The sequence below is a fragment of the Didymosphaeria variabile genome (genome assembly GCF_027946475.1).
Source record: "Didymosphaeria variabile strain IMI 356815 chromosome Unknown scaffold_5, whole genome shotgun sequence".
NCBI lineage: Eukaryota > Fungi > Ascomycota > Dothideomycetes > Pleosporales > Didymosphaeriaceae > Didymosphaeria > Didymosphaeria variabile.
This window is the reverse complement of record NW_026611624.1, coordinates 683,589-707,929: the sequence shown is the minus strand read 5'-3', so window position 1 is coordinate 707,929 and position 24,341 is coordinate 683,589. Positions and strand designations below refer to the sequence as shown.

The 24,341-nt window shown below is 37.0% G+C and overlaps 2 protein-coding genes and 1 non-coding gene across 3 annotated transcripts; 2 read left to right on the top strand and 1 right to left on the bottom strand.

Moving 5' to 3' along the window:
- Positions 1–1,002: 1,002 nt before the first annotated feature.
- Positions 1,003–2,949, top strand: UTR1 (NAD(+) kinase; the record flags this gene model as incomplete). The annotated part of the gene is made up of 1 exon (XM_056215445.1): positions 1,003–2,949. One exon carries the CDS (start codon positions 1,003–1,005, stop codon positions 2,947–2,949), a length of 1,947 nt encoding a protein of 648 aa, XP_056069692.1.
- Positions 2,950–4,414: 1,465 nt separating this feature from the next.
- On the top strand, positions 4,415–6,675 carry N0V89_006675 (uncharacterized protein; the record flags this gene model as incomplete). The annotated part of the gene is made up of 3 exons (XM_056215444.1): positions 4,415–5,657; positions 5,708–6,268; positions 6,362–6,675. 3 exons carry the CDS (start codon positions 4,415–4,417, stop codon positions 6,673–6,675), a joined length of 2,118 nt encoding a protein of 705 aa, XP_056069691.1.
- Positions 6,676–7,442: 767 nt separating this feature from the next.
- N0V89_006674 lies at positions 7,443–7,514 on the bottom strand. Its single transcript has one exon. It is a non-coding gene; the product is annotated as a tRNA-Ala (tRNA).
- Positions 7,515–24,341: the final 16,827 nt, after the last annotated feature.

Sequence of the window (24,341 nt, the reverse complement as noted above, 5' to 3'; positions counted from 1 at the left end):
CAAGAAGCAGCTCGCTGCAGCTACTGAGGCTCAATTCGCATGCATTTTCAAGTCATGGGAGTAGGTTTTGACGATATTGACTTTATCGAAAACACAAAGCGTAGAGCTGCTTGGACGTTCCGGAGAATGTAAGCGAAGGTCAACAGCAGAGGTCCGAAGCTGCGGGGGAGCTGCAGCGGTGAGAAGCCTAGAGCGTACGGGAGTCAGTGCCTGAGGAAACAGGCATGGCAGGAGGATCTCGGTCTTGCGCGTTGTGCGCTTCTAGGTCAGTGTAGAGGCTTGTCAGTGGGCGCGATGCTTGAGGTCGGCGGTTGAGGCGCATCGGGAAGAGTCCCACGACCGTGATACCCCAAGTGTATCAACAGTTCGCAGCTGGCTAGCCGCCACGGGGTTTCGCTACTCTGGTTTGAAGCTGGCGCGTAGACCCTCTGTGGCTCCTCCGTACCGATGAAGTTGACGTCGGGAGCTGTCAAAAGTGAATATAGGGAGCTGCGTCGTGCCTAGTGCCATAATCTGAGAGCCACATTCGCCAACCTTCTCCGCCTCTTGTTCTTTGGCGCGGCCTGCGGTCGTGTCTATTCGTCGCATTCCCTTGCTTCTTTTCGTCTTCTTCTTCGTTGCTGCGTTAGGTTGAGCCGGGCTCTTCGTTCTGTTGTACACGTCTTGTCACCCGCGGTTGACCAGAGCCACCAGCCTCCGGCGTTGTTACACCCTCGGCAGCCCTTCACCTTGATCGAGCAACTTCACATCCCGTCAATGCAGTAGCCACTGTCATCGCGATCTTTCACTCAGTCTCAACGCTTCAATTGCCCGGTGCATTTAATTTCTCGGCGCGACGTCTGGTTACGTTGGTACGGCTATTGTACATAGTTGCGACATCCGCCGTTCTAATACCTCACACTCTGACCAGCCTCCGGCATCCCCGGCTCGACCCGTCGGCCTATCGCATCAATATTCCGGCGTTTAGCGCGAAGTCAGAAATAATAATCAGCCGCCCGCACCATGTCGCAATCACATCTCGGGGAGCCGTTCTCGCCGTCAAAGATACATCCGCTTCTGTCCCCACATGGCACTACCTTCTCCGGCCTTAATTCCGTCGACGCAGCATTAAATGTGCCGCTCCCCCATTCTCCGCAACCTCCACAGCACCAGACTCCGGACAGCCACGCACACCATCACAACACCGATAATGCACACTCGGTAGCATCCGTGGATCAAAGCGGCAGTGCGCCTGCCCAAGCCTCCACTCGCAATCCTGGTGATACCACGGACGAGCCGACACGGACCGATCCGCAAGCTTCCATAAGCACCGCGTCTTCAATCGAGAATCTCACCACACTTCCCAAAAAATCGTTCCGTGAGCATCGCGAGCAACGCAAGAGCAAGCATCGCAAGAACGCCTACTCTATCGACTCAATCCCACGCCAGACCATCCTCAAGGCGCTCCAGTCGCGACCCCCACCTACGTCACAGGATCCCAACGCAGCCTCCATGGATGGGCTCGTGATGGGAGGTTCAAAGGACGAACCGCTGAAGACGCACTCCTCCGAAATGGCACAGCATCGCCTCGCTGAGGCCCTTTCGGAACTCGACTTGCATTCAGCTGAACTATCCAGCAAGATGGCTGCGCTAGCCTCACCTTGCTTCTTCCACAAGAAGTTTGACAAGGCCGTCAACCTCGACAAGGTACTGGATGAGATGGCCGACGATGCGAGCATCTCGCACTCCCGCCTGATGCAAACTGCGACGAGTGTACGCGAGGTCTCAAAGCAGCTCCAACGCCGCCCGATCAAGATGACCATCCGCAATGTGATGATCGTCACTAAGGCGCGTGACAACCAGCTGGTCCATCTCACGCGAGAGCTAGCTGAGTGGCTTCTGTGCACTCCGCGCCACGGCTCAGACGTCGGGGTAAACGTCTATGTAGACCACAAGCTTCGCAAGTCGAAGCGTTTCGACATGCCTTCCCTCTTGGCGAAAGATGCTCGCTTCGAGAACATGCTCCGCTTCTGGACGCCTGACCTTTGCTGGGAATCCCCCGAGAAGTTTGACCTTGTGTTGACACTTGGTGGAGACGGTACCGTCCTCTTCACGTCATGGCTCTTCCAGCGCATTGTGCCGCCGATTCTTTCCTTCTCTCTTGGTAGCCTTGGATTCCTTACCAATTTCGAATTCGACCAGTACAAGGAGGCTCTCAGCAAGATTCTAGGCGATGCAGGTATGCGTGTCAACCTCCGCATGCGCTTTACATGCACCGTATACCGCTACCAGAAGAACCCTGCGCCAGGGGCATCGCAGCACATCGAAGCTGAGCAGTTCGAGGTGCTGAACGAGCTTGTCATTGATCGCGGCCCATCGCCTTACGTCTCCAACCTGGAACTCTATGGCGACAATAACCTCCTCACTGTCGTCCAAGCGGACGGGTGCATTTTCTCAACCCCGACTGGATCGACTGCCTACTCTTTATCCGCAGGTGGCTCCCTCGTGCATCCAGATATTCCCGCTATTTTGCTTACACCTATCTGCCCGCATACTCTGAGCTTCAGGCCTATGCTGTTGAACGACAGCATGCTCTTGCGCATTGCAGTGCCCCGCAACTCCCGTGCTACCGCCTACTGCGCGTTCGATGGCAAGGGTCGTGTGGAGCTCCGCCAGGGCGACCATGTCACTATCGCCGCCTCACAGTATCCTTTCCCCACAGTGCTGTCGCAACCCACAGAATGGTTCGACTCCATCTCTCGTACTCTGCGATGGAACAACCGCGGCGCCCAGCAAAAAGCGTGGGACGGCGATGCGGAAGAGAAAGACGGCGAGGAGCAGGACAACGGCTTCGATATTGACTTTGATAACGACGAAGCCGATCACGATTCTAGCTACTCGACTGAGGGATCGCAGTCCGGCGGCAGAGCGAGTCCCATCAGGAAGGGCATGGTGCTGCCTTTCCTATAAGAGTGGGGCTGGTAAGGGGGAATCCTCGGCGTTGGCGCTTCTGGGACTTCTCTCTCGCTACTGCTGCTTGGGCCGGTCCCGGTGGTTTCAGTTGATTCTCTTTTGCGCACACACTTCTTCGTCTATCGTTATATTTATTTGCCTCCCCTTTAGATAGGGTAGAGGGTTGTGGATGTTGGTTGCATGCAGGGATGTAGTCGATGAAAGGCTGGATGTGAATATTGGACGTTTCAGCGAGCGCTTGATCTTATGATATCCTAGTAGATGCGTCGCATATTAGAAGTAAGGTAGACGCGTGGAGCCTAAATGGAAGGTGCTTTGGATGCTGAGGCTGCTGCTGCGGTCGATGCGTTACGAGTCAATGTCGATTTGGTGTGCACATCCTTGCGACTGTGGTTCAACTGCCTATTACGCCATGATTGAAACAGCAAAGTTTTACTTGGTTGTATTCGTATTCAATCGAAGATGGATCACGGCAGAAAATTTCTCCTCTTCTTTTGTAAGCTGCCGTCGACATGTAGTGATCCCTGCGTCACCCTTGGCGGGCGCGGCATTATTGACGACGTACCGTGGGTCGAAAAACAACAGGACACATTATTCAGAACACCAACAAGCTTTGCATGCGCACTTACCACTTGGCACAATACTTTGCGTAGCACTTTTGGAGTCGAGACTTGAAAGCTGATGGAGAATTTGTAAGATCGTGAGTCTTCGTCTTTGTTCTACGAAATGGGGCTCAACAAATTTATACAGAATAAGTAAGCTCGTACGAACGCTCTGTGGCTCAATCGACATCTGCCGAGGCCTGTTTACGTATACAGTGCTAATGCTAGACTAGAGACGCGTTGTAGATCGGATTGCATCAAGATAGGAGGTCGTGCATCAGCACTGTACAAAGTTGTGCTCTGCGTCTGCGCCCACGATGCGACAACAGGGGCTTCGACAGAGAACGCCTGAGGAGCCTCACCGGACTGAAGCTCTGCAGCAGCGCTGGCAGCAGGTATCCCGAGCTTGACCCTGCGTTGTCGAAGACATTGAAGCAGGCTATACCGTGCGCGGCCTAGCATTGTCAAAATGACGGTGCAGATCTCCAGGATACGCCTGTCCTCCGAGCGGCACCACGCCTCACCATGGACCGAAAAAGAACAGCCCTATGACACAGGCGCTCCTCTCCAATTTTCTCATAAGACGGCGGCGACCCTCACAAAGGATATCTACAACGTGGGAAGCCATCACGCCCCGCGCCCTCTCGGTCCTTCCTCGGGGCGCCTCTCCCCGCTATCCGAGCTCCACCGGTCCAAGACCGAATGATGGCGTAAATAAAACTAGAACTGCTCAACGGTCTTCTTTTTCGCCCCACGCATCGTAACTCACGTATAGTCATTGCCATCGCATTCTCCTACGCATCCTCAATCTCAACCGCGAAGCGCAAGAGGTGTACATGTAGGTCCGGGCATTTTTCAGCATGACGACGCAGCCGAGACGTAAGGCTTGCGTAGAGTGCCGCCAGCAGAAGGTCAGTAGCGCCGAACATCACGGGAACATCACGGGAATACGTGTATTGATGCTCTTCAGATTCGCTGCGATGTCGAGCAGCACAAGACTCCGCATGAGCCATGTAGTCGCTGCAAAAAAGATGAACTTGGAATGTCGCATCCTGCCCACGTCGACCCGCAACCTACGGCAGACAAAGGCGGAGATGCGCCGCGAACTTGAAGAGCTGAAATGGAACATGCGCCAAGGCCACGGTGATCCGCTTTCTACTCCGGGGAGCTTGGGCGATGCAAGCTCTTTCAGAAGTCCTCACGATCCGGCAAATGGAAGCTTTTCCAATCCCAGCGCTCCCGGGACCGATGCAAGTATGAGCCCAGCATTAGAAAATGTACCAAATTCTGGGAAAGATAGCAAAGGAATCGCAGCCGGACCGACGATTTCAAGAGCATTGGATGGCTTTGTGGTTGATGCGCGAAAGATTGATGATTGCTTTGCGCTATTCTTCACGCAGTATCATCCGCTGCTCCCAATTCTGGAATCGTCACTCAGCCCGAATAGCGCGAACGGCTACTACGAACTCTCCCCCTTCCTCTTTTGGTGTATAGTGGTCACAGGATCGCGGCATTACCTCGAAGATCGAAGCATCCTCGACAGAGTCAGCCAGCTCATAACGCCACTTGCATTCTCTTCTATGGCACTTCGTGCGACGCCGATATCGGTCATCCAGGGTCTCGTCATCCTCTGCACATGGCGGTTACCTACCAATTCTATGTACAAGGACATGACGCATGTTTTGTGCGGCGCCGCAGTGCACCTAGCTACACAGATCGGGTTGCATGTGACAGGAGTCGGCCAAGATTTTGCGCGGACTCCATTGAAAACAGACCAGGAACAGAAGATTCTCCGCGCGAGACTGTGGATGCAGTGTGTCATCGTCTCAATTCGGACGAGCTGTGCGGAGGGAATTCCACCGCTTGTTATCGCAGAATCGTTCTATGACGGGGACGAGAAGGACCGAGAGGATCTACTTACCTTCCTTCCAGCCGATTTGCAGTTCAATCATAAACTGCACATTATATTACACAAGGCCATGGCAGCAATGGCGAGGACGGATATCAAAACAGTCAACTGCGATGCTAGGAATCTGCGTTCATTGGTCACCATATTCGACTCGCAACTTTTGAGCTTGGGAGCTTCATCACCAAGCGAATTGGGTAAGTGGTGTTGCCTTTGCTGACGCAATGACTGTTTGCTGATTGGATAGACTCCTTCCAACTGAATTGCGCCCGTATCCACGTTTTGGCCTTCCATTTCTTCGCGCATCCCATTAATCCCGGACCGGATGCGGAATCGTTGAGCCGCCTTTACTCTCTATGTATTTCCACCTTACAGACCGCACACGCCATGACCCAGCAAGCAAATTTCGCGTTCATTTCGCAATCCTTCATCGACCGAACGGTCACGCTGGCCGGTTTTGTCATTTTGAAACTCACGCGCTCTCACCTGCATCAACACTTGGACCTTGTTGCTGGTGAACAAGCGTACTACAATGCTGCGCAATTCAGCAAAGCCACTTCTTTGCAGAATGGCGATTTGGGCGAACGATGCTGCCAAATCTTACGGGATCTCTGGCAAAGCAGCAGGGTCTTTAGGAGAAGAGACGGAAGCATAGAAAGCCTCGGGATACGATTACGAACAAGGCTAAGCATGAGCGTCTCCTTCGACATGTTCTGGTACTGGCGCGAGGAATTCGGCCACATGTACAACCCCTACAACGGCGAAGAAGGTCTCCCCGCAAACGCCCAGACACAACCGACGACTCCAGGTAAGCTCCCCCATCCTGTTTCGCCCACGTTCAACACTATGCTGACGCAATCGGGCGTGCAAGACTACGAAAGGGAAATGACTCAGACAACAGCACCAGGGATCTCGCAGTCGCTTACCGCGACGGTGGCGCCGCAGCCCATCAAGTTAGATCCTCATGGACTGCCGCCGCATACGATGGGCCCGCAGTCGGCGCCGATGAGCTTCGATGGTGGTTGGGAGGGGGAGGCGTACATGTTTCCGCCGACGTTGGATCAGTTCCCGGACTACGATTGGGCGGCCAGCTTCGACTTTTCGCAAGACCCGACGAGTCACATTCCGCAGATACCACAGATACCACAGCCGTTACAGCAGCCGGTCGATATGGGGCCTATGAGTGCCGGGCCGACGGGTTATCAATACGGTTGAAAGGTTGAGCGGCCAAATCCAAGCAGTGCAGGGATGTGAATGCATGGTGGTGACGTCGAAGACTCCCCTTTGAAGAGATGGGGCCCTTTCAATTAGATCTGCTCCGCACCTACCACCCGGCGCTGTATCTCCCGGACGCAGCTTGGAGCGAGAGCATGATTCATCAGGATCCTGAACGCATGGTCGAAGTCGCTTGCCGGGCCTTTAAGCGCAAGGAAACCGTGCTTTGATGCACTTCGCATATTAACGCCGCAGGCAGCCCTGCGATGGAAAGGAAAATTAATGGAGGTCAGCATGCACTGCCTCCGCGAGTACAACTCGCACTCGAGGAGTTCAACGGCGTTTACAACAGTGGAAGGAGGGTGTAGTCATAACACCCGGGACATACCAAGGGAGGGCATCTGAGCTAGATCGACGGAGCCGGTACGGCTGCTGCACTGCAACTTCTATAGCTAATGAATTACATTCAATACTTAAATATCGTGTCATGTCGCTGAAATAAAAAGTCCACATCGAGATGACTTGAAGACGGGCATAACTAAGATGCACGCCCGTGAGTTAAGACCAGCCCTGGAGCTGGAGCACCACACATCTCCCTGACCTCGCGGGAAGTCCCCCCAAGCTTCCATGGGCGTCTTCCAGGCGTCTTCTATAGAAAAAATCCTGAGATCACGCTCAGAGGCAAAATATTCGACACTGGCATCTACAGCCCACGCACCGCTGTCAAAAACACACAAAACCATGCCTAAACGCACGCAAAAAAGACGTGGACTTGCTGGGAATCGAATCCAGGACCTTTCCCATGCTAAGGGAAAATTATACCACTAAACCACAAGCCCGTTTTGAATAACTATTGAGGTACATAAGGGTTCAAAAATCTAAGTGCCGGAAAATAAAATTAGAGTACTTAAGAATAGTTTTCTACTTTCTAGAATCTAAAAAACGGCCTCTTTTATAGTACTTTTGTAAACTCGGTCTCTAGAGGAGAATTATAGTGTTTTAGCTTATTATATCTATTTTTATAGAAGAGTTCTATTAGCTAGGTATAAGCTTACTAATATAGTAGTTCTTCTAATAGATGCTTTACCCTAAATATAGGCCTAACTATAGGTACTTATTTATTAAATCTAGAAAGGGTAGCTAATCCTAAATAGGTTAAGATTAGTTCTTAGGTAAGACTTATAGAGGAAGGAGAAAGGGGTTTTATTAATATAAAAGTATCTTATAAAATATAATAAGTTAATAAGGGAGGCCTAGGTAAATCTAAATAATAGATTAAAACTATAAGGGGCTAGGTACTTAGTAAGCTAAAATAGCTAGAATAGAACTTTTATAGATTAATAAGGTTTCTATCTATATTCTAGCTTAGGTTTTTATACTTTAATATAAGCTTAGTTACCCCTATTAAGCTTCTAAGGTTTAATAAGCTTAGTTACCCCTATTAAGCTTCTAAGGTGTAACGGGGCCTCTAGGACTATATTACTAGCTATGGCCCTATTAGGGTTCTAGTAAGAGATAAGTAGCGTATAGGGTAGTATAGATTATATATAGTATAAATATTAATTAATTACTACTTATAAGAATATATTACTAAAGACTTAATAGTAATTTCCTATAAGAAAACTAGATATAGAGAACTATATTATAGATTAATAATAAAGGCTTACCCTATAATAATCTATTATCTCTATATACTACTATCTAATAATGGCTCTATAGGCTCTACCTATAAATCCTATAGATCTAGGCTCTATAGCTCTATTCTATAAATCTATAGATCTAATTATATAACTTCCTTATATACCTATATTATACTTAGTATCTAATCTATAATTATATTCTTCCCCTATATAATCTAATTAGTTACTACTATTATTAATATAATTCCTATAGTTTTATTATAGTATAGTAGCTATAATACTATCTCCCCCTTCTAAGTTTTTAGCCTAAAAATTAATCTATTATAGGGGTAGTGCTATATTAGTAAGATAAGCCCTATTATAAGTTAGGTTATTATTACCCTCTATACCTTCTTATAAAACTAATAAATAACTTATACTTACTAATAAAATTAGTTATTATAGATTTCTTACTATACCTTACTCTTACTATAATTAGTTAAAAATTTTATATAAGTTTTCTCTATATAATATACCTAGGTGTCCTACTTATAAAGCTTATATCTATTTAAATATTTATAGTTCTTATAATATTAATAGTATTTTAGTAGCTAAGAGTATATTATCTACTACTATTATTCTATCTATATTAACTATTTATAGTACGTAACACTAGTTATTCCTAAGCTAAAATTTAAGCTAAACTTATTAAGGCTAAGAAGGCCTAGAAAGAGATTCTAGATACCCTTACTACTACCTAGGTAAAGGTGTTATAGTTATAGAAATAAAAGGAGCTTCTTAATAAGTAGAAGAATTATTAGTTAGTATTCCTTAAGGCTAAACTAGATTAGAAAAAAGTAGAGCTAAAAGCCACTAGTCTATAGAATAGTTCTAAGGAGGGTAAAGTAGTCTTTTAAAATACTACTTATACCTTCTCTAATAGTAGTATTCTTTATAATTTACTATAAGGTAGTTTAATTCTTAGTTTAATATCTCTAGGCTTTCTTTAAGAGATTAGTTTAACTAAAATTCTTCTAACTTCTTAGGGTAGTTAAGATTACTTTCTAGTTTCTAGATATTATCCTATAGGTTTCTCTTTTTATCGCGTTCTAGCTATTTAACCTTATAGTAATTCTAACTATTTACTAGTTAGTATTTATTAATACTTACTACTTTCTATTCTTCTTACTATTCTCTATATATATTTACTTTATAAACTATAGGTTCTACGTTTTATAGTGCCTTTTTTAGTAAGGCTACGTAGAATACTAGGTATATTTTTATATTATTTAGGAGTTATAGTTTAAATAAAACTAGGGTAATCTACTTAAGGACTTTATATAGTCTAATTTTTAGATAGTCTAGTTTATTTAATAGTTATTTACTAGTAATATTTTTTTATAGTAGCTAGACTTTCTCTCTCTTCTCTAGTATAGGCGTAGGCTTATACTTAAAATTATAGTATTTACCTATCTTTCTTTATAGGAATATAGTATCTTACTAGAGTTAGGTATAGATTTATATAATTTCCTTTACCTAATCTTCTCTATCTACGCTCTAGGATCTTATTATCCTAGGCACTTAATAAGCTACTAGGTTAAATCTATAGTTTATAAAGAATAGTAAGACTCTAGTAGCACTATATTATAAGCTATTATAGGCTAACTATACTATAGGGAGTAACCCTACTTAGTTATTTTATTAGTAGTTTAGGTAATACCTAAGGAACTATTCTACTATCTAGTTTATTCTTTTAGTCTAGCTATCTATTTATAGATAGTATACTATAGATATACTATATTTAATACCTATAAGGGCGAATACTATCTACTAGAACTTAGATATAAAGCGTATATCTCTATTAGTAATAATCTTATTAGGGGCACTATACTATGCTATTACTATAGAGGTAAACTAGAACACTATATATTCTACTTTACTAACTTTCTTATATAGTAAGAAGTAAGCGTACTTAGTTATTTTATTAATAATAACTATTACTCTATTATATTTAACTTTGTTATCTAGGTCCTTAGACTTTAGTAATTCTATTATAAAGTCTATTATAATAACTCCCTATAGTCTATTTAGTACTTCTATAGGTTATAATTACCTATATAGTATATACCTATTTAGTTTATTCCTATAGTAGTCTATATAATCCCTAAGGACCTCTATAACTATCTACTAGGCTTAAGGGAAGTAGTAATCCCTTATTAATTATTTTAGTATTTATTTAATTTCTTAGTAGCTATATACTAGCACCTTATAGAATTATTATATAAATTCCTCTAGATTTTTACTAGAATATAGATTCTATTAAAGACTCTATATATATTATTCTTATATATTATTCCTACTAGTAGATAACTTATACTTTCTTTATTAATTATAATTTTCTTTTTTATCTAGTTAAGCTATACGCTAGTTTATACCTCTATTATTACTACTAACTTTAGTGTATTATAAATAATAGTGCTATTAGTATTATACCTAAGTAAAGCTCCTAATACTTCTATTTTTTCTTAGAGGTCTAGTTATCTACTTAGGGTATTAGCCCTAAGGTTTTCTATTCCTTTAGTATATATAATCTTAAAGTTATATATTAATAAAGTTTATACCTATTTTACTTATCTAGGGGTAAGGGCTTTATTAATTATAAATCTTATTAGGTTTTTATAATCTAAGAATATAGGTATTTAATATTTAGCTCCTTAGAGATATATTCTCTATTTTTTAAAGGCTTTAACTATTACTAATATTTCCTTATTATAGATATTATAGTTAAGTTCTATAGCCTTTATTTTTTAGGAATAATAGCTATATAGGTGTTTTTTATCTATTTTTAGATCTTACTAGAGCAAATATACTCCTATAGTAAAATTTAATATATTAGTTTTAAGTATTACTAGGTAGCGTAGGTTAAAGATCTATAGAATAGGTTCCCTTATAAATTCTCTCTTTAACTAATTTATTACTTATTAGTACTTATCTATTTACTTAAAAGGGACCTCCTTCTTAGTTAACCTTATAAGTAGTTTTATAATTCTAGTCTATCCTAGAATAAACTTCCTATAATAGTTATAAAATCCTAGGAAAAACTAAATATCTTTAATATATTTAGGGGTTCCCTACTTAGAGACCTCCTATAGTGTAATAGGGCCTCTAGGACTTCGTTACTAGCCGTGGCCCTATTAGGGTTCTAGTGAGAGATAAGTAGTGTATAGGGTAGTATAGATTACGTGTGCTATAAATATTAATTAATTACTACTATAAAAATATATTACTAAAGACTTAATAGTAATCTTCTATAAGGAAACTAGATATAGAGAACTATATTATAGATTAATAATAAAGGCTTACCCTATAGTAATCTATTATCTCTATATACTACTATCTAATAATGGCTCTATAGGCTCTACTTATAGATTCTTATAGATCTATAGATTCTAGCTCTATAGCTCTATATTCTTAGTATCTATAGATCTATAGATCTAATTACGTAACTTCTTATATGTCTATATTATGCTTAGCATCTAACCTATAATTATATTCTTCCCCTATATAATCTAATTAGTTACTACTATTATTAATATAATACCTATAATTCCGTTGCAGCGTAGCAGCCGTAATATATAGTTTAGTTTATTTAATTTTAAGTTTCTCTAGTTTAACTATAAACCCTAGAAAGATAGTCTAGGTTATATAGAACTTATATTTCTTAAGCTTAAGATATAGTTTAGCCTTACTTATTTATTTAAGCACTTTCTTAACATGCCCTTTATATTATTATTTATTTATTAAATAGATTAGTATATTATCTAGGTATACTATTACGTATTCTCCTAAGTATTCTCTTAAGATAGTATTAATTTATTATTAGAATACTACTAGGGTATTAGTAAGCCTAAAGGGTATAACCTTATACTTAAAAAGTCCTAGTTTAGTTTAGAAAGCTATCTTCTATTTCTTACCTTTTTTTTATCCTAATTTAGTAGTATATATTTTTAATATCTAAGTATATAAAGATCTTTATATCTTATAGCTAGTCTTATAGGTCTAAGATTAGTAGTAATAGGTATTAATCTTTTTTAATTATAGTATTAGTCTTTCTAAAGTCTATATAAAATTATAGTTTAGGGTTATTTTTCTTTTCTATAAATATAACTCTATAAGCTATAGAAGATTTAGAAAGTTAAATATACCCTTACTTAAGATTATTTTTAATATACTACTTAGTAACCTTAAATTCTTTTTCTATAGTCTTATAAATAGGTCCCTATATAGGTTATTTTCCTTCTTCTAACTTAATTTTATAATCCTAATCTATATATTCTAGTAGGTAACCTTCTAGTTTATTAAAGATATCTATAAACTCTTAGTATTATTCTAGAATACCTAGAATTTATTCCTTACTAGTAGCTAGCTAATAGGGGTACTTAATTTCCTTAGTCCCCTAATAGATAGTTAGGTTAACTTATCTTAGTTATAGTATTCTAAGAATTATATTCTACTAGTTATCTATTTTAGCTAAATCTATAATAAAATTATTAATTACTAATTTATCTAATAGGAAGGTTCCTAGTGTAGTTTCTATATTAATTTACTTCTAGAATAGTAGCCCCTTAATATTATATAGGGTCTATTATTCTCTTTTATTTATATAGTAGAGCTCTTCTTTCTCTATAAAGTTCTTTAATATAAAGTTTTAGGTAGCTCTACTATTAATTATAGCTTAGATAGGTCTCCCTTAGTATTTTCTATTAAGTATTATATATAGCCTAAGTATCCCTCTAAGGGCTTCCTTACCCTTTAGCTAATACTTAGTTTAGATTTTTATTACTATATACTTTAGGTACTTATTTTCTAGGTATTTATACTATAGTTATCCCTTAATATACTTATATAGTAGGAGGTCCTAGAACTAGTACTAGGTATCTACCTACCTTCTTTTCTAAATACTATCTATGTACTTTATCCCTTTAGATAAGATTATTATAAGGGTTATCTATTATCTAGATTAGGAAGGTATAGTATTTTCTTTTTAGTACTAGGTATATTAAATAGTTATCTACTATATATAATATCTATAAGAGTTTATAATATACTAGATATTTAGTTAGTATTTAGGGGTTATCCCCTTCTATAGGTTTAATTTTATCCTCTAAATATTCTTACTTAATTAGAATCTAGTATTTTATTATAATCTAGGGTATATATGCTTTATCTACCTACCTAATTTTATTAGCTATTTAAGCCTAGGTTTAACTATCTAGTATCTGTTACGGCTGCTACGCCGCAACAGAATTACAGGTATTACGTTAATAACAGCAGTGACCAATTAGATTATGTGGGAGAAGAATATAATTATAGGTTAGATGCTGAGCACAATATAGGTACGTAAGGAAGTTATGTAATTGGATCTATAGATCTGTGGAATAGAGCCACAGAGCCTAGATCTATAGGATCTGTGGGCAGAGCCTATAGAGCCATTATTAGATAGTAGTATATAGAGATAATAGATTACCGCTAGGTAAGCCTTTATTATTAATCTATAATATAGTTCTCTGCATCTAGTTTCCTTATAGAAGATTACTCTTAAGTCTTTAGTAATACACTTTTATAGTAGTAATTAATTAATGTTTATACCCTACGTAATTTATATAACCCTACACGCTACTTATCTCTTACTAGAACCCTAACTAGGCCGCAGCTAGTAATAGAGTCCTAGAGGCCCTATTACACTTTAATAATTATATCTTAAGAGTCTCTATAGGTACGTACCTAGATTACTAGTATTAACAATGGCTCCTATAGTAAACTAACTAACGTTATTAGACCTAATAGACCTAGTCTAGATAAAGGAATAACTTAACCACCTTAATAAAGAGAATGCTAGGGCCAAGGAAGCTTATAAGTAATTGGTTAAGTAAGTAAGAGTTATATTGGAAGGGACGGTGGGAGGAGCTAATAATATAATAAAGAAATAAATTTAGTAGATAGAACTCTAAATAAGGAATAGACCACTAAAACTTATAGATCTAGAGAAGTTTAACGGTACTTAAACTAAACTTAGGGGATTCCTAGCCTTAATATCTCTTTACCTAGATCTAAATCGAGAATATCTTAGGGATAAAGACTAGAAGGTGGCCTATATGGTAACCTACTTTACTAGAAAAGTAATAGACTAGTTTGATAGTTACCTTACGGATTAGAGGACGAGCTAAGTTAATAACTAGAAAATAGAAACTAACCTTATCTTTGTAAGCTATGCTTACTTTAAGGAAAAACTACGGTTAACCTTTAGTAATATTAATACGGAACGCATAGCTAAAAGAAAACTTTTAAAACTCTAATAAACTAAGACAGTGGCAGCTTACGTATTAGTATTTAAGTAGCTAGCTAATAAGGTCTTAGACTATAGAGAAAGGGCCCTAATATAAAGGTTCTACAAAGGATTAAAGTTAGATATTAGGTATAAAATAATTAGGATAGAGAAGCTAATAACTCTACCTATAATAATTAAATAAGCCGTCTAAGTAGACAACGAGTTATTCCTATAGAAATAAGATAATAAGGGAGGGAGCGGACATGGTGCAAATAGCTAAAACTATAAAACCTATAATAAAGGGGACCTAATAGTCTTAGATGCTAATAAAGAAAAGGGATTAAGTTAGGACGTAATAAAAGAAAAGTAACGTAAAGAAGGTGCCTACTTTAGCTATAGTAAGAAGGGTTATATAGCCAGAAACTACCTAAGTAAAAGCTAGGATAAGTCTGTAAAGGGTACTAAAGAGGAACTAAGGAAATAGGAAACCTTAAGGGACACTAAGGAGAAACTGGCTGGTAGTAAGAAATATAAGGCCACCTATTAGGCTAAGTGCTCTTAGGATACGTACACATTACATATAAAAATAAAGAAAGATATGGGATACTAGCTAATAGGCAAAAAGTTAGTAGTAACCTAAGAAGGATAAATAACTCTATAGCTTAAGGAATAAAATGCCTAAATCCTAGGATTCTTTAACATAAGCAACTTAAACAGTAAGTTAGAGGATAAAGAATAAGAGAGTAGTTTAGATAAATTAATTAATACCCTATCCTAGTTAACTCTTTAAGGAGAAGAACCTTTCTCCTTATTACCTATATAAGAAGTACCTATGTCTCCTAGAAGGAACATCCGTATTAGAGGAATAGAATACTTCTAGCTAGAAGGACTAGCCCTTAAAGTGGCTAAGATAATTAGGTTGGCCAATTTTAGACAACAAATTAAGGGAATGCGCTTTTACTATAGAAACTCGTATAGAGAAATAATCTATAAAGTTTATAAGAACTAGAAGATCTAGTTCCTAAGAAATACCAAGTTCACCAGCTTTAAAAAGTGGGTTAAAAGAAACATAATTCTAGTGGTGGAGATGCCAGATAGTCGAACCTAGGCTTAAATAGCTAATAAAATTAGGTGGGTAGACGAAGCACACATACCCTAAATTATAATAAAATACTAGATTCTAATTAAAGAAGAACGTTTAGAGGATAAAATTAAACCTATAGAGGGGGATAACCCCTAAACACTAACTAAATATCTAGCGTATTATAAACTCTTATAGATATTATATATAGTAGATAACTATCTAATGTACCTAGCACTAAAGAGAAAACACTACGCCTTCCTAATCTAAATAATAGATAACCCTTATAACAATCTCGTCTAAAGGGACAAAGTACACGGATAGCACCTAGAAAAGAAGGTTAGTAGATACCTAGTACTAGCTCTAGGACCCCTCCTACTATATAAGTGTATTAAGGGACAACTATAGTATAAATACCTAGAAAATAAGTGCCTAAAGCACGTAGTAATAAAAATCTAGACTAAGCATTAGCTAAAGGGCAAGGAAGCCCTTAGAGGGATACTTAGACTATATATAATGCTTAATAGAGAATACTAAGGGAGACCTATCTAAGCTATAATTAATAGTGGAGCTACCTAGAACTTTATATTAAAGGACTTTATAGAGGAAGAAGGACTCCGCTATATAAATAAAAAGGAATAATAGACCCTATATAATATTAAAGGACTACTATTCTAGGAATAAATTAATATGGAAACCACACTAGGAACCTTCCTATTAGATAGATTAGTAATTAATAATTTTACCATAGATTTGGCTAAAATGGATAACTAATAGGATGTAATTCTTAGGATACTATAGCTAAGGCAAGTTAATCTAATTATCTATTAGGGGACTAAAGGAATTAAGTACCCCTATTAGCTAGCCGCTAGCAAGGAACAAATTCCAGGTATCCTAGAATAATACTAGGAGTTCGTAGATATCTTTAACAAACTAGAAGGTTACTTACCGGAATATATAGACTAGGATTATAAAATTAAGCTAGAAGAAGGAGAATAACCTATATAGGGACTAGTTTATAAGACTATAGAAAAGGAATTTAAGGTTACTAAATAATATATTAAAAATAACCTTAAATAAGAATACATCTAACCTTCTAAATCTTCTATGGCTTATAGAGTCACGTTCGCGGAGAAGAAAGATAACCCTAAACTATAGTTTTATATAGATTTTAGGAAAACTAATACTATAACTAAGAAAGATTAATACCTGTTACCACTAATCTTAAACCTATAAGATTAGTTATAAGATGCGAAGATCTTTACACGCTTAGATATTAAAAATATATACCACTAAATTAGAATAAAGGAAGGTAAGAAATAGAAAACAGCCTTCTAAACTAAGCTAGGACTCTTTAAATATAAGGTTATGCCCTTTAGGCTTACTAACGCCCTAGTAGTATTCTAACAACAAATTAATACTATCTTAAGAGGGTGCCTAGGAGAATACGTAATAGTATACCTAGATAACGTGCTAATCTATTTAATAGATAGATAATAGCACGAAGAGCACGTTAAGGAAGTGCTTAAATAAATAAGTAAGGCTAAGCTATACCTTAAGCTTAAGAAATGTGAGTTCTATGTAACCTAAACCATCTTTTTAGGGTTCGTGGTTAAACTAGGAAAACTTAAAATTAAATAAACTAAACTATAGGAGGTCTCTAAGTAGGGAACCCCTAAGTGTGTTAAAGATGTTTAGTCCTTCCTAGGATTTTATAATTATTATAGGAAGTTTATCCTAGGATAGACTAGGATTACGGAACTACTTATAAGGTTAACTAAGAAGGAAGTCCCTTTTAAGTGGATAGACGAGTGCTAATAAGTAATAGATTAGCTAAAAGAAGAATTTGTAAAGGAACCTATTCTATAGATCTTTAACCTACGCTACCTAGTAATACTTAAAACTAACGCGTTAAATTTTGCTATAGGAGCATGCTTGCTCTAGTAAGACCTAAAGATAGACGAAAAACACCTATATAGCTATTATTCCTAGAAAATAAAGGCTGTAGAACTTAACTATAATATCTATAATAAGGAAATACTAGTAATAGTTAAAGCCTTTAAGGAATAGAGAACGTATCTCTAAGGAGCTAAATATTAGACACCTATGTTCTTAGATTATAAGAACCTAATAGGATTTATAACTAATAAAGCCCTTACCCCTAGGTAAGTAAGATAGGCACAGACCTTATTAATATATAACTTTAAGATTATACATACTAGAGGAATAGAAAACCTTAGAGCTAATACCCTAAGTAGACGACTGGACCTCTAAGGAAAGGTAGAGGTATTAGGAGTCTTACTTAAGTTTAACGCTAATAGTACTATTGTATATAACGCACCTAAGCTTATAGTAATAGTGGAAATATAAGCCAGCGTATGGCTTAATTAGATCTAGAAGGAAACTGTAATTAATAAGGAAAGCATGAGCTACTTACTAGTAGGAATAAAGTATAAAGATAATGTGTATAAGGTCTTTAATAGGATCTTTATTCTAGTAAAAATCTAGAGGGAATTTGTATAATAATTCTATAAGGTGCCAGCACACGGCTATTAGGGAATAGAACAAACGCTAGAATAGTTAATATAGGATTATTATTTCCTATAAGTCTGGTAAATAGTTACGGAGGTCCTTAGGGATTACGCAAACTACTATAGGAATAAACTAGATAGGTACGCACTGTATGGGTAATTATAACCTATGGAAGTACTAAATAGACTATAGGGAGTTGTTATAATGGACTTTATAATAGAATTACTAAAGTTAAAGGACCTAGACAATAAAGTTAAATATAATAGAGTAATGGTTATTATTAATAAGATAACTAAATACGCTTACTTCTTACTACACAAGGAAGTTAGTAAGGTAGAATATATAGTGTTCTAGTTTACCTCTATGGTAATAGCATAGCATAGTGCCCCTAATAAGATTATTACTAATAGAGATGTACGCTTTACATCTAAATTCTAGTAGACGGCATTTACCCTTATAGGTATTAAATATAGTATGTCTACGGCATACCATCTATAAATAGATGGTTAGACTAAAAGAATAAACTAGATAGTAGAATAGTTCCTTAGGTGTTACCTAAACTACTAATAAAATAACTAGGTAGGGTTACTCCCTATGGCATAATTAGCCTATAATAGCTTATAATATAGTGCTACTAGAGTCTTACTATTCTTTATAAACTATGGATTTAACCTAGCAGCTTATTAAGTGCCTAGGACAATGAGATCCTGGAGTGTAGACAGAGAAGATTAGGTAAAGGAAATTACGCAAATCTACACCTAACTCTAATAAAATGCTATATTCCTGTAAGAAAAGATGGGTAAATACTACAATCTTAAGCATAAGCCCGCGCCTACGCTAGAGAAGGGAGAGAAAGTCTAGCTACTATAAAAAAATATTACTAGTAAATAACTATTAAATAAACTAGACTATTTGAAAATTAGACTATACAAAGTCCTTAAGCAGATTATCCTAGTTTTATTTAAACTACGCCTCCTAAATAATATGAAAATACACCTAGTATTCTATGTAGCCTTATTAGAAAAGGCACTATAAGACGTAGAACCTATAGTTTATAAGATAGACACATATAGAGAATAGTAAGAAGAATAGGAAGTAGTGAGTATTAATGGATACTAACTAGTGAATGGTTAGAACTACTATAAGGTTAAATGGCTAGGACGTAATAAAAAGGGAAACCTATGGGATAATACCTAGGAACTAGAAAGTAATCTTAACTGCCCTAAGAAGTTAGAAGAATTTTGGTTAAACTAATCTCTTAAAAAAAGCCTAGAGATATTAGACTAAGAGTTAGACTACCTTATAGTAAATTATAAAGAACGCTACTATTAGAGAAGGTATAAGTAGCATCTTAAGAGACTACTTTACCCTCCTTAGGACCATTCTATAGACTAGCGGCTTTTAGCTTTACTTCTTCCTAATCTAATTTAGCCTCTAGGAACGCTAACTAATAATCCTCCTACTTATTAAGAAGCTCCTTCTGTTTCCGCAACTATAATATTCTCGAATGAGTATTAGCCAGACGCTAGGTAGTAGTAGTGGTAGTATCTAGGGCATCTTCCTAAGCTTTCTTAGCCTTAATAAGTTTGGCTTAAATTTTAGCTTAGGAATAACTAGTGTTGTGCACTATGAATAATTAGTATAGATGGAATAATAGTAGTAGATAATATACTCTTAGCTACTAAGATCCTATTAATATTATAAGAACTATAGATATTTAAATAAATATAAGCTTTATAAGTAGGACGCCTAGGCGTATTACGTAGAGAAAGCTTACATGGAATTTTTAACTAATTATAGCGAGAGTAAGGTATAGCAAGGAATCCGTAATAACTAATTTTATTAGTAAGCGTAAGTCGTTCGTTAGTTTTATAAGAAGGCATAGAGGGTAATAATAACCTAACTTATAATAGGGCTTACCCTACTAATATAGCACTACCCCTGCAACGGATTAATCTTTAGGCTAAAGACTTAGAAGGGGGAGATAGTGTTACAGCTGCTACGCTATAATAGAATTATAGAACTTACGTTAATAATAGTAATAACAAATTAGATTATATAGGAGAAGAATATAATTACGGGTTAGATGCTAAGTATAATATAGGCATGTAAGGAGGTCACGTAATTGGATCTGTAAATCTATAGATGCTAAGGATATAGAGCCATAGAGCCAGGATCTGTGGATCTATAAGAATCTGCAAATAGAGCCTATAGAGCCATTATTAGATAGCAGTATATAGAGATAACGGATTACCACTAGGTAAGCCTTTATTATTAATCCACGATATAGTTCTCTATATCTAGTTTCCTTACAGAAGATTACTCTTAAGTCTTTAGTAACACACTCTTATAGTAGTAATTAATTAACGTTTACACCCTATATAATCTATATAACCCTATACGCTACTTATCTCTTACTAGAACCCTAACTAGGCCGCGGCTAGTGACAGAGTCCTAGAGGCCCCGTTATAGGGTTAGACGTAGACTTAAACTATTTTTATTAAACTTATAGTAGTATTTTCTATAGAAGGTTTAGTAGTAGAGTTAGTCTAAAGTACTATTATATATACCTTACTCTTTACCTTTTTAAGGAATTTCCTCTAATTAAGTTCTAGTTACTTATAGTATACCTTTCTTAAAATCTCCTTTAGCTTATCCTTTAGATTAGAACTTCTAATTATATTTATAATAGTATAAGAAGGTATAGCTTAAGCCCTAAGTCTAGAGTTTACTAGTTTTAAAGTAGTATAGTCTTAGGTATAGAAGATACTCTATAAATATTAAGTAGTAGTTTTATCTTCTAGCTAACTATATATAATTACTTAAGTATTAACACCTATTATAGGTATACTATAGGCGTACTATATATAATTATTTTTATATTCTAGTATTTCTTTAGTTCCTTTCTAGCTTACTTTTACTTTAAGATAGTTATATTAGTAGATTTCTTTTCTTAGTATAAGATATACTTACCTTCTATATTATTTATAACGCCTTATTAGAATATATATATTATAACTAGCTCTATATAACCGTATTCCTAATATACCTACTTAAGAAGTATACTAGCTAAAGTAGAGCTTATAATAGAGGTTTCTAAAATACCTTTACTTTAAAGCTTATAAAAGATTAGTAGGTACTTTTTATTCTCCTAAATTCTAATAGGATAAGAACCTACTATAGTATAGATAGAGTAATTTTTAAAGTCCTCTAGAGTTTTATACCTAATAAAGACGTTATTAGTAAGGACTAGGGTAAGAAACTTTTAAATAGAATATCTTAAATATAGCTTAGGGTCTATCTCTTCTTTTAAAGGGATTTATTTTCTAGTAACTTATATTAGTGTATAAAAATATATATAAGTATCTTAGACTAATACTTTACTTTTATTATTTCTATAAAACTTATAATTCTTAGATTAATATATATTTTATAGCGTAATTAATCCTCCTACTATATAAGGCTTAAGGAGATATCCCTATAGTAAAAACCTTTATTAGACTTTTAATAACTTAAGGATTTAGTAATCTTACCCATCTATAGGCCCTATATAGAAATAATATTAAGCTAAAAGAAGAGCTATACTATAGTTTATAGATATATATATATATACTTACTATAGTTTTAGATATAGAATTAGATCTTATCTATATTAAGTGTATACGCTATAGTCTTAGGCCTTATAGTAATATAAGTACCTTCTATCTTTATAAGACTCCTAATATGCTAAGTAACCTATTAGTATATAGTTATTCTTAAGAAGTTTCTTTATAATACCCTTTTTAACTCTATAATATCTTTATTACTCTATTTAAAATTATATTTAAGGTAAAGTATATAGTATAACTACTTAAGCTCCTTTCTTAGAGTACTTAGTATAATATATATACCTAGCTTTACGTTTCTAGTTCTAACTCTTATAATAAAGTAGTTCTTAACCTATTTTATCTATAGAGGTTAACTAAAAGGAGTAATAGCTTTAATTTCTTTTACTAGTAAAGGGAGGTATTTAGTATATTATAATAGGACCTCTAGGACTCTATTACTAGCCGTGGCCCTATTAGGGTTCTAGTAAGAGATAAGTAGCGTGTAGGGTAGTATAGATTATATATAGTGTAAACGTTAATTAATTACTACTATAAGAATATATTACTAAAGACTTAATAGTAATCTTCTATAAGGAAACTAGATATAGAGAACTATATTATAGATTAATAATAAAGGCTTACCTAGTAGTAATCTATTATCTCTATATACTACTATTTAATAATAACTCTATAGGCTCTACCTATAGATTCTATAGATCTAGGCTCTATAGCTCTATTCTATAAATCTATAGATCTAATTACGTAACTTCCTTACATACCTATATTATACTTAGTATCTAACCTATAATTATATTCTTCTCCTATATAATCTAATTAGTTACTACTATTATTAACGTAAGTCCCATAATTCTATTACGGCGTAGTAGCCGTAATACATATCTTTATATATATAAGAGAATAATTATATAAGGCTTTTCTAGCTATATATACTTTCTACTATTTAAGTATTTATTTAATACTATTCTTTTTATAGTCCTCTACTATATCTTAAAGTAAGATAGTATTTAAAACTTCTACGTTAGAGGCCGTAAGGTTATTAAAGTAGACTATTATCTTAATTAGATAAGTAAGGTAGTTTAGAACTTTATTATAGAGCTTAAGAAAGGGATAGAATAAACTAGAGAATAGTAAGTATATTAGCTATATAGATACGCCTACTTACCTTATACTACTAGGTACCTAAGCTTATAGTTTTAGAAATCTATAATTATATCTTAGGTATTACTTACGCAATTTCTCTTTTAGGAAGTAGGAATTAGATTATTATATACTAAAAGTAAGCGCTAGGCGCTTATATCTTTAAATCTTAGCATCCTTACTATTAACTCTAAACTATCTTAAAAGGTAAAACGCGCTTAAAGTACTACTAAACTATAAGCCCGTTATTTGGTTAATGACTAATTTTTCACTTTGTGTGTTAATATCCTTTGAATTGTGCTATTCGAACGTTAGAGAGATAGTGGAGAGTCGAAAAATGGAGTCTGGAGGTATACTGCACTAGCGTTAATGATAAGATGATGGGTATCTGCGTGCCGTGGTCGTGGTCCCACCCGCAGCGTCAACGCGCAAAGCCAGCGTCAACTGAAACCTAGACCTTAATATCTTTTCCGAAAAATCAGAAGTGGTATGTCACTTCTCGAATCCACTGCCACGCACTTTTGACAACCGTATTTTATCAAGACTTTTGTCATTCAGCATTCGAGATGTGCAGGTCAGGGCAGTCAAAGGGCTTCTCAATCACGTGAAAAGTAGATCGCTAGCTTTAACCCACACCCGTAGGTATGGCGAGAGACCCAGATTCGCCTCGCTCACGAGTGGCATGGCTGAGCCTCGCCACGCGCTTGCATTTTCAAGTGACTGGCACGTGATAGGACACTGCTAGAAGCCTTGGGCCTAAAGTTCATGGGAATACGGAGCGACTAGGAACGGAAACCGCAATTCGAAATGCAGAAGACCATGAGCTACAAATGCGATTGAGTTTAGCAAATGTCAAATGCAGTCAGACGTTCAATCGATGTATCAAATACCGTTGGGGCACCTTTGTAGTGGATAGCATGGCGTAGTATCTTGACGTTGTAGCCTAGTCACCTGCAACTCAACCGCTCGCTGTAGAGACAGCGCTCTTAAAAATTAATGCTTAGATGCTCTCCAGAACCGGTCACCCCACTGAAAGCGCAGCAATAACGCGATGCGAATACCATATAGTCAGCACTTCTATCAACCCAACAACTAAGTTCACAGGTTCTTCTCCTATTCTAAGCAACGGCTGGCCTTATCGGTGCTTTGCGAAAAGAATGCCCCCACCCCTACCATGGTACAGCTCCCTATTTTAATTAATTGTATTACTTATAGTATATATCTACTTAATGATTAGTTGAAATGCGTTAGTACACCTATTTTGATAGCTTAGTGCCCTATTTTGACGTCTACTACAACCAGATCTAGCTAGCATTCAACAAGATGTAGCCAGTAATAGAGTGAATGTATCATACAATTGA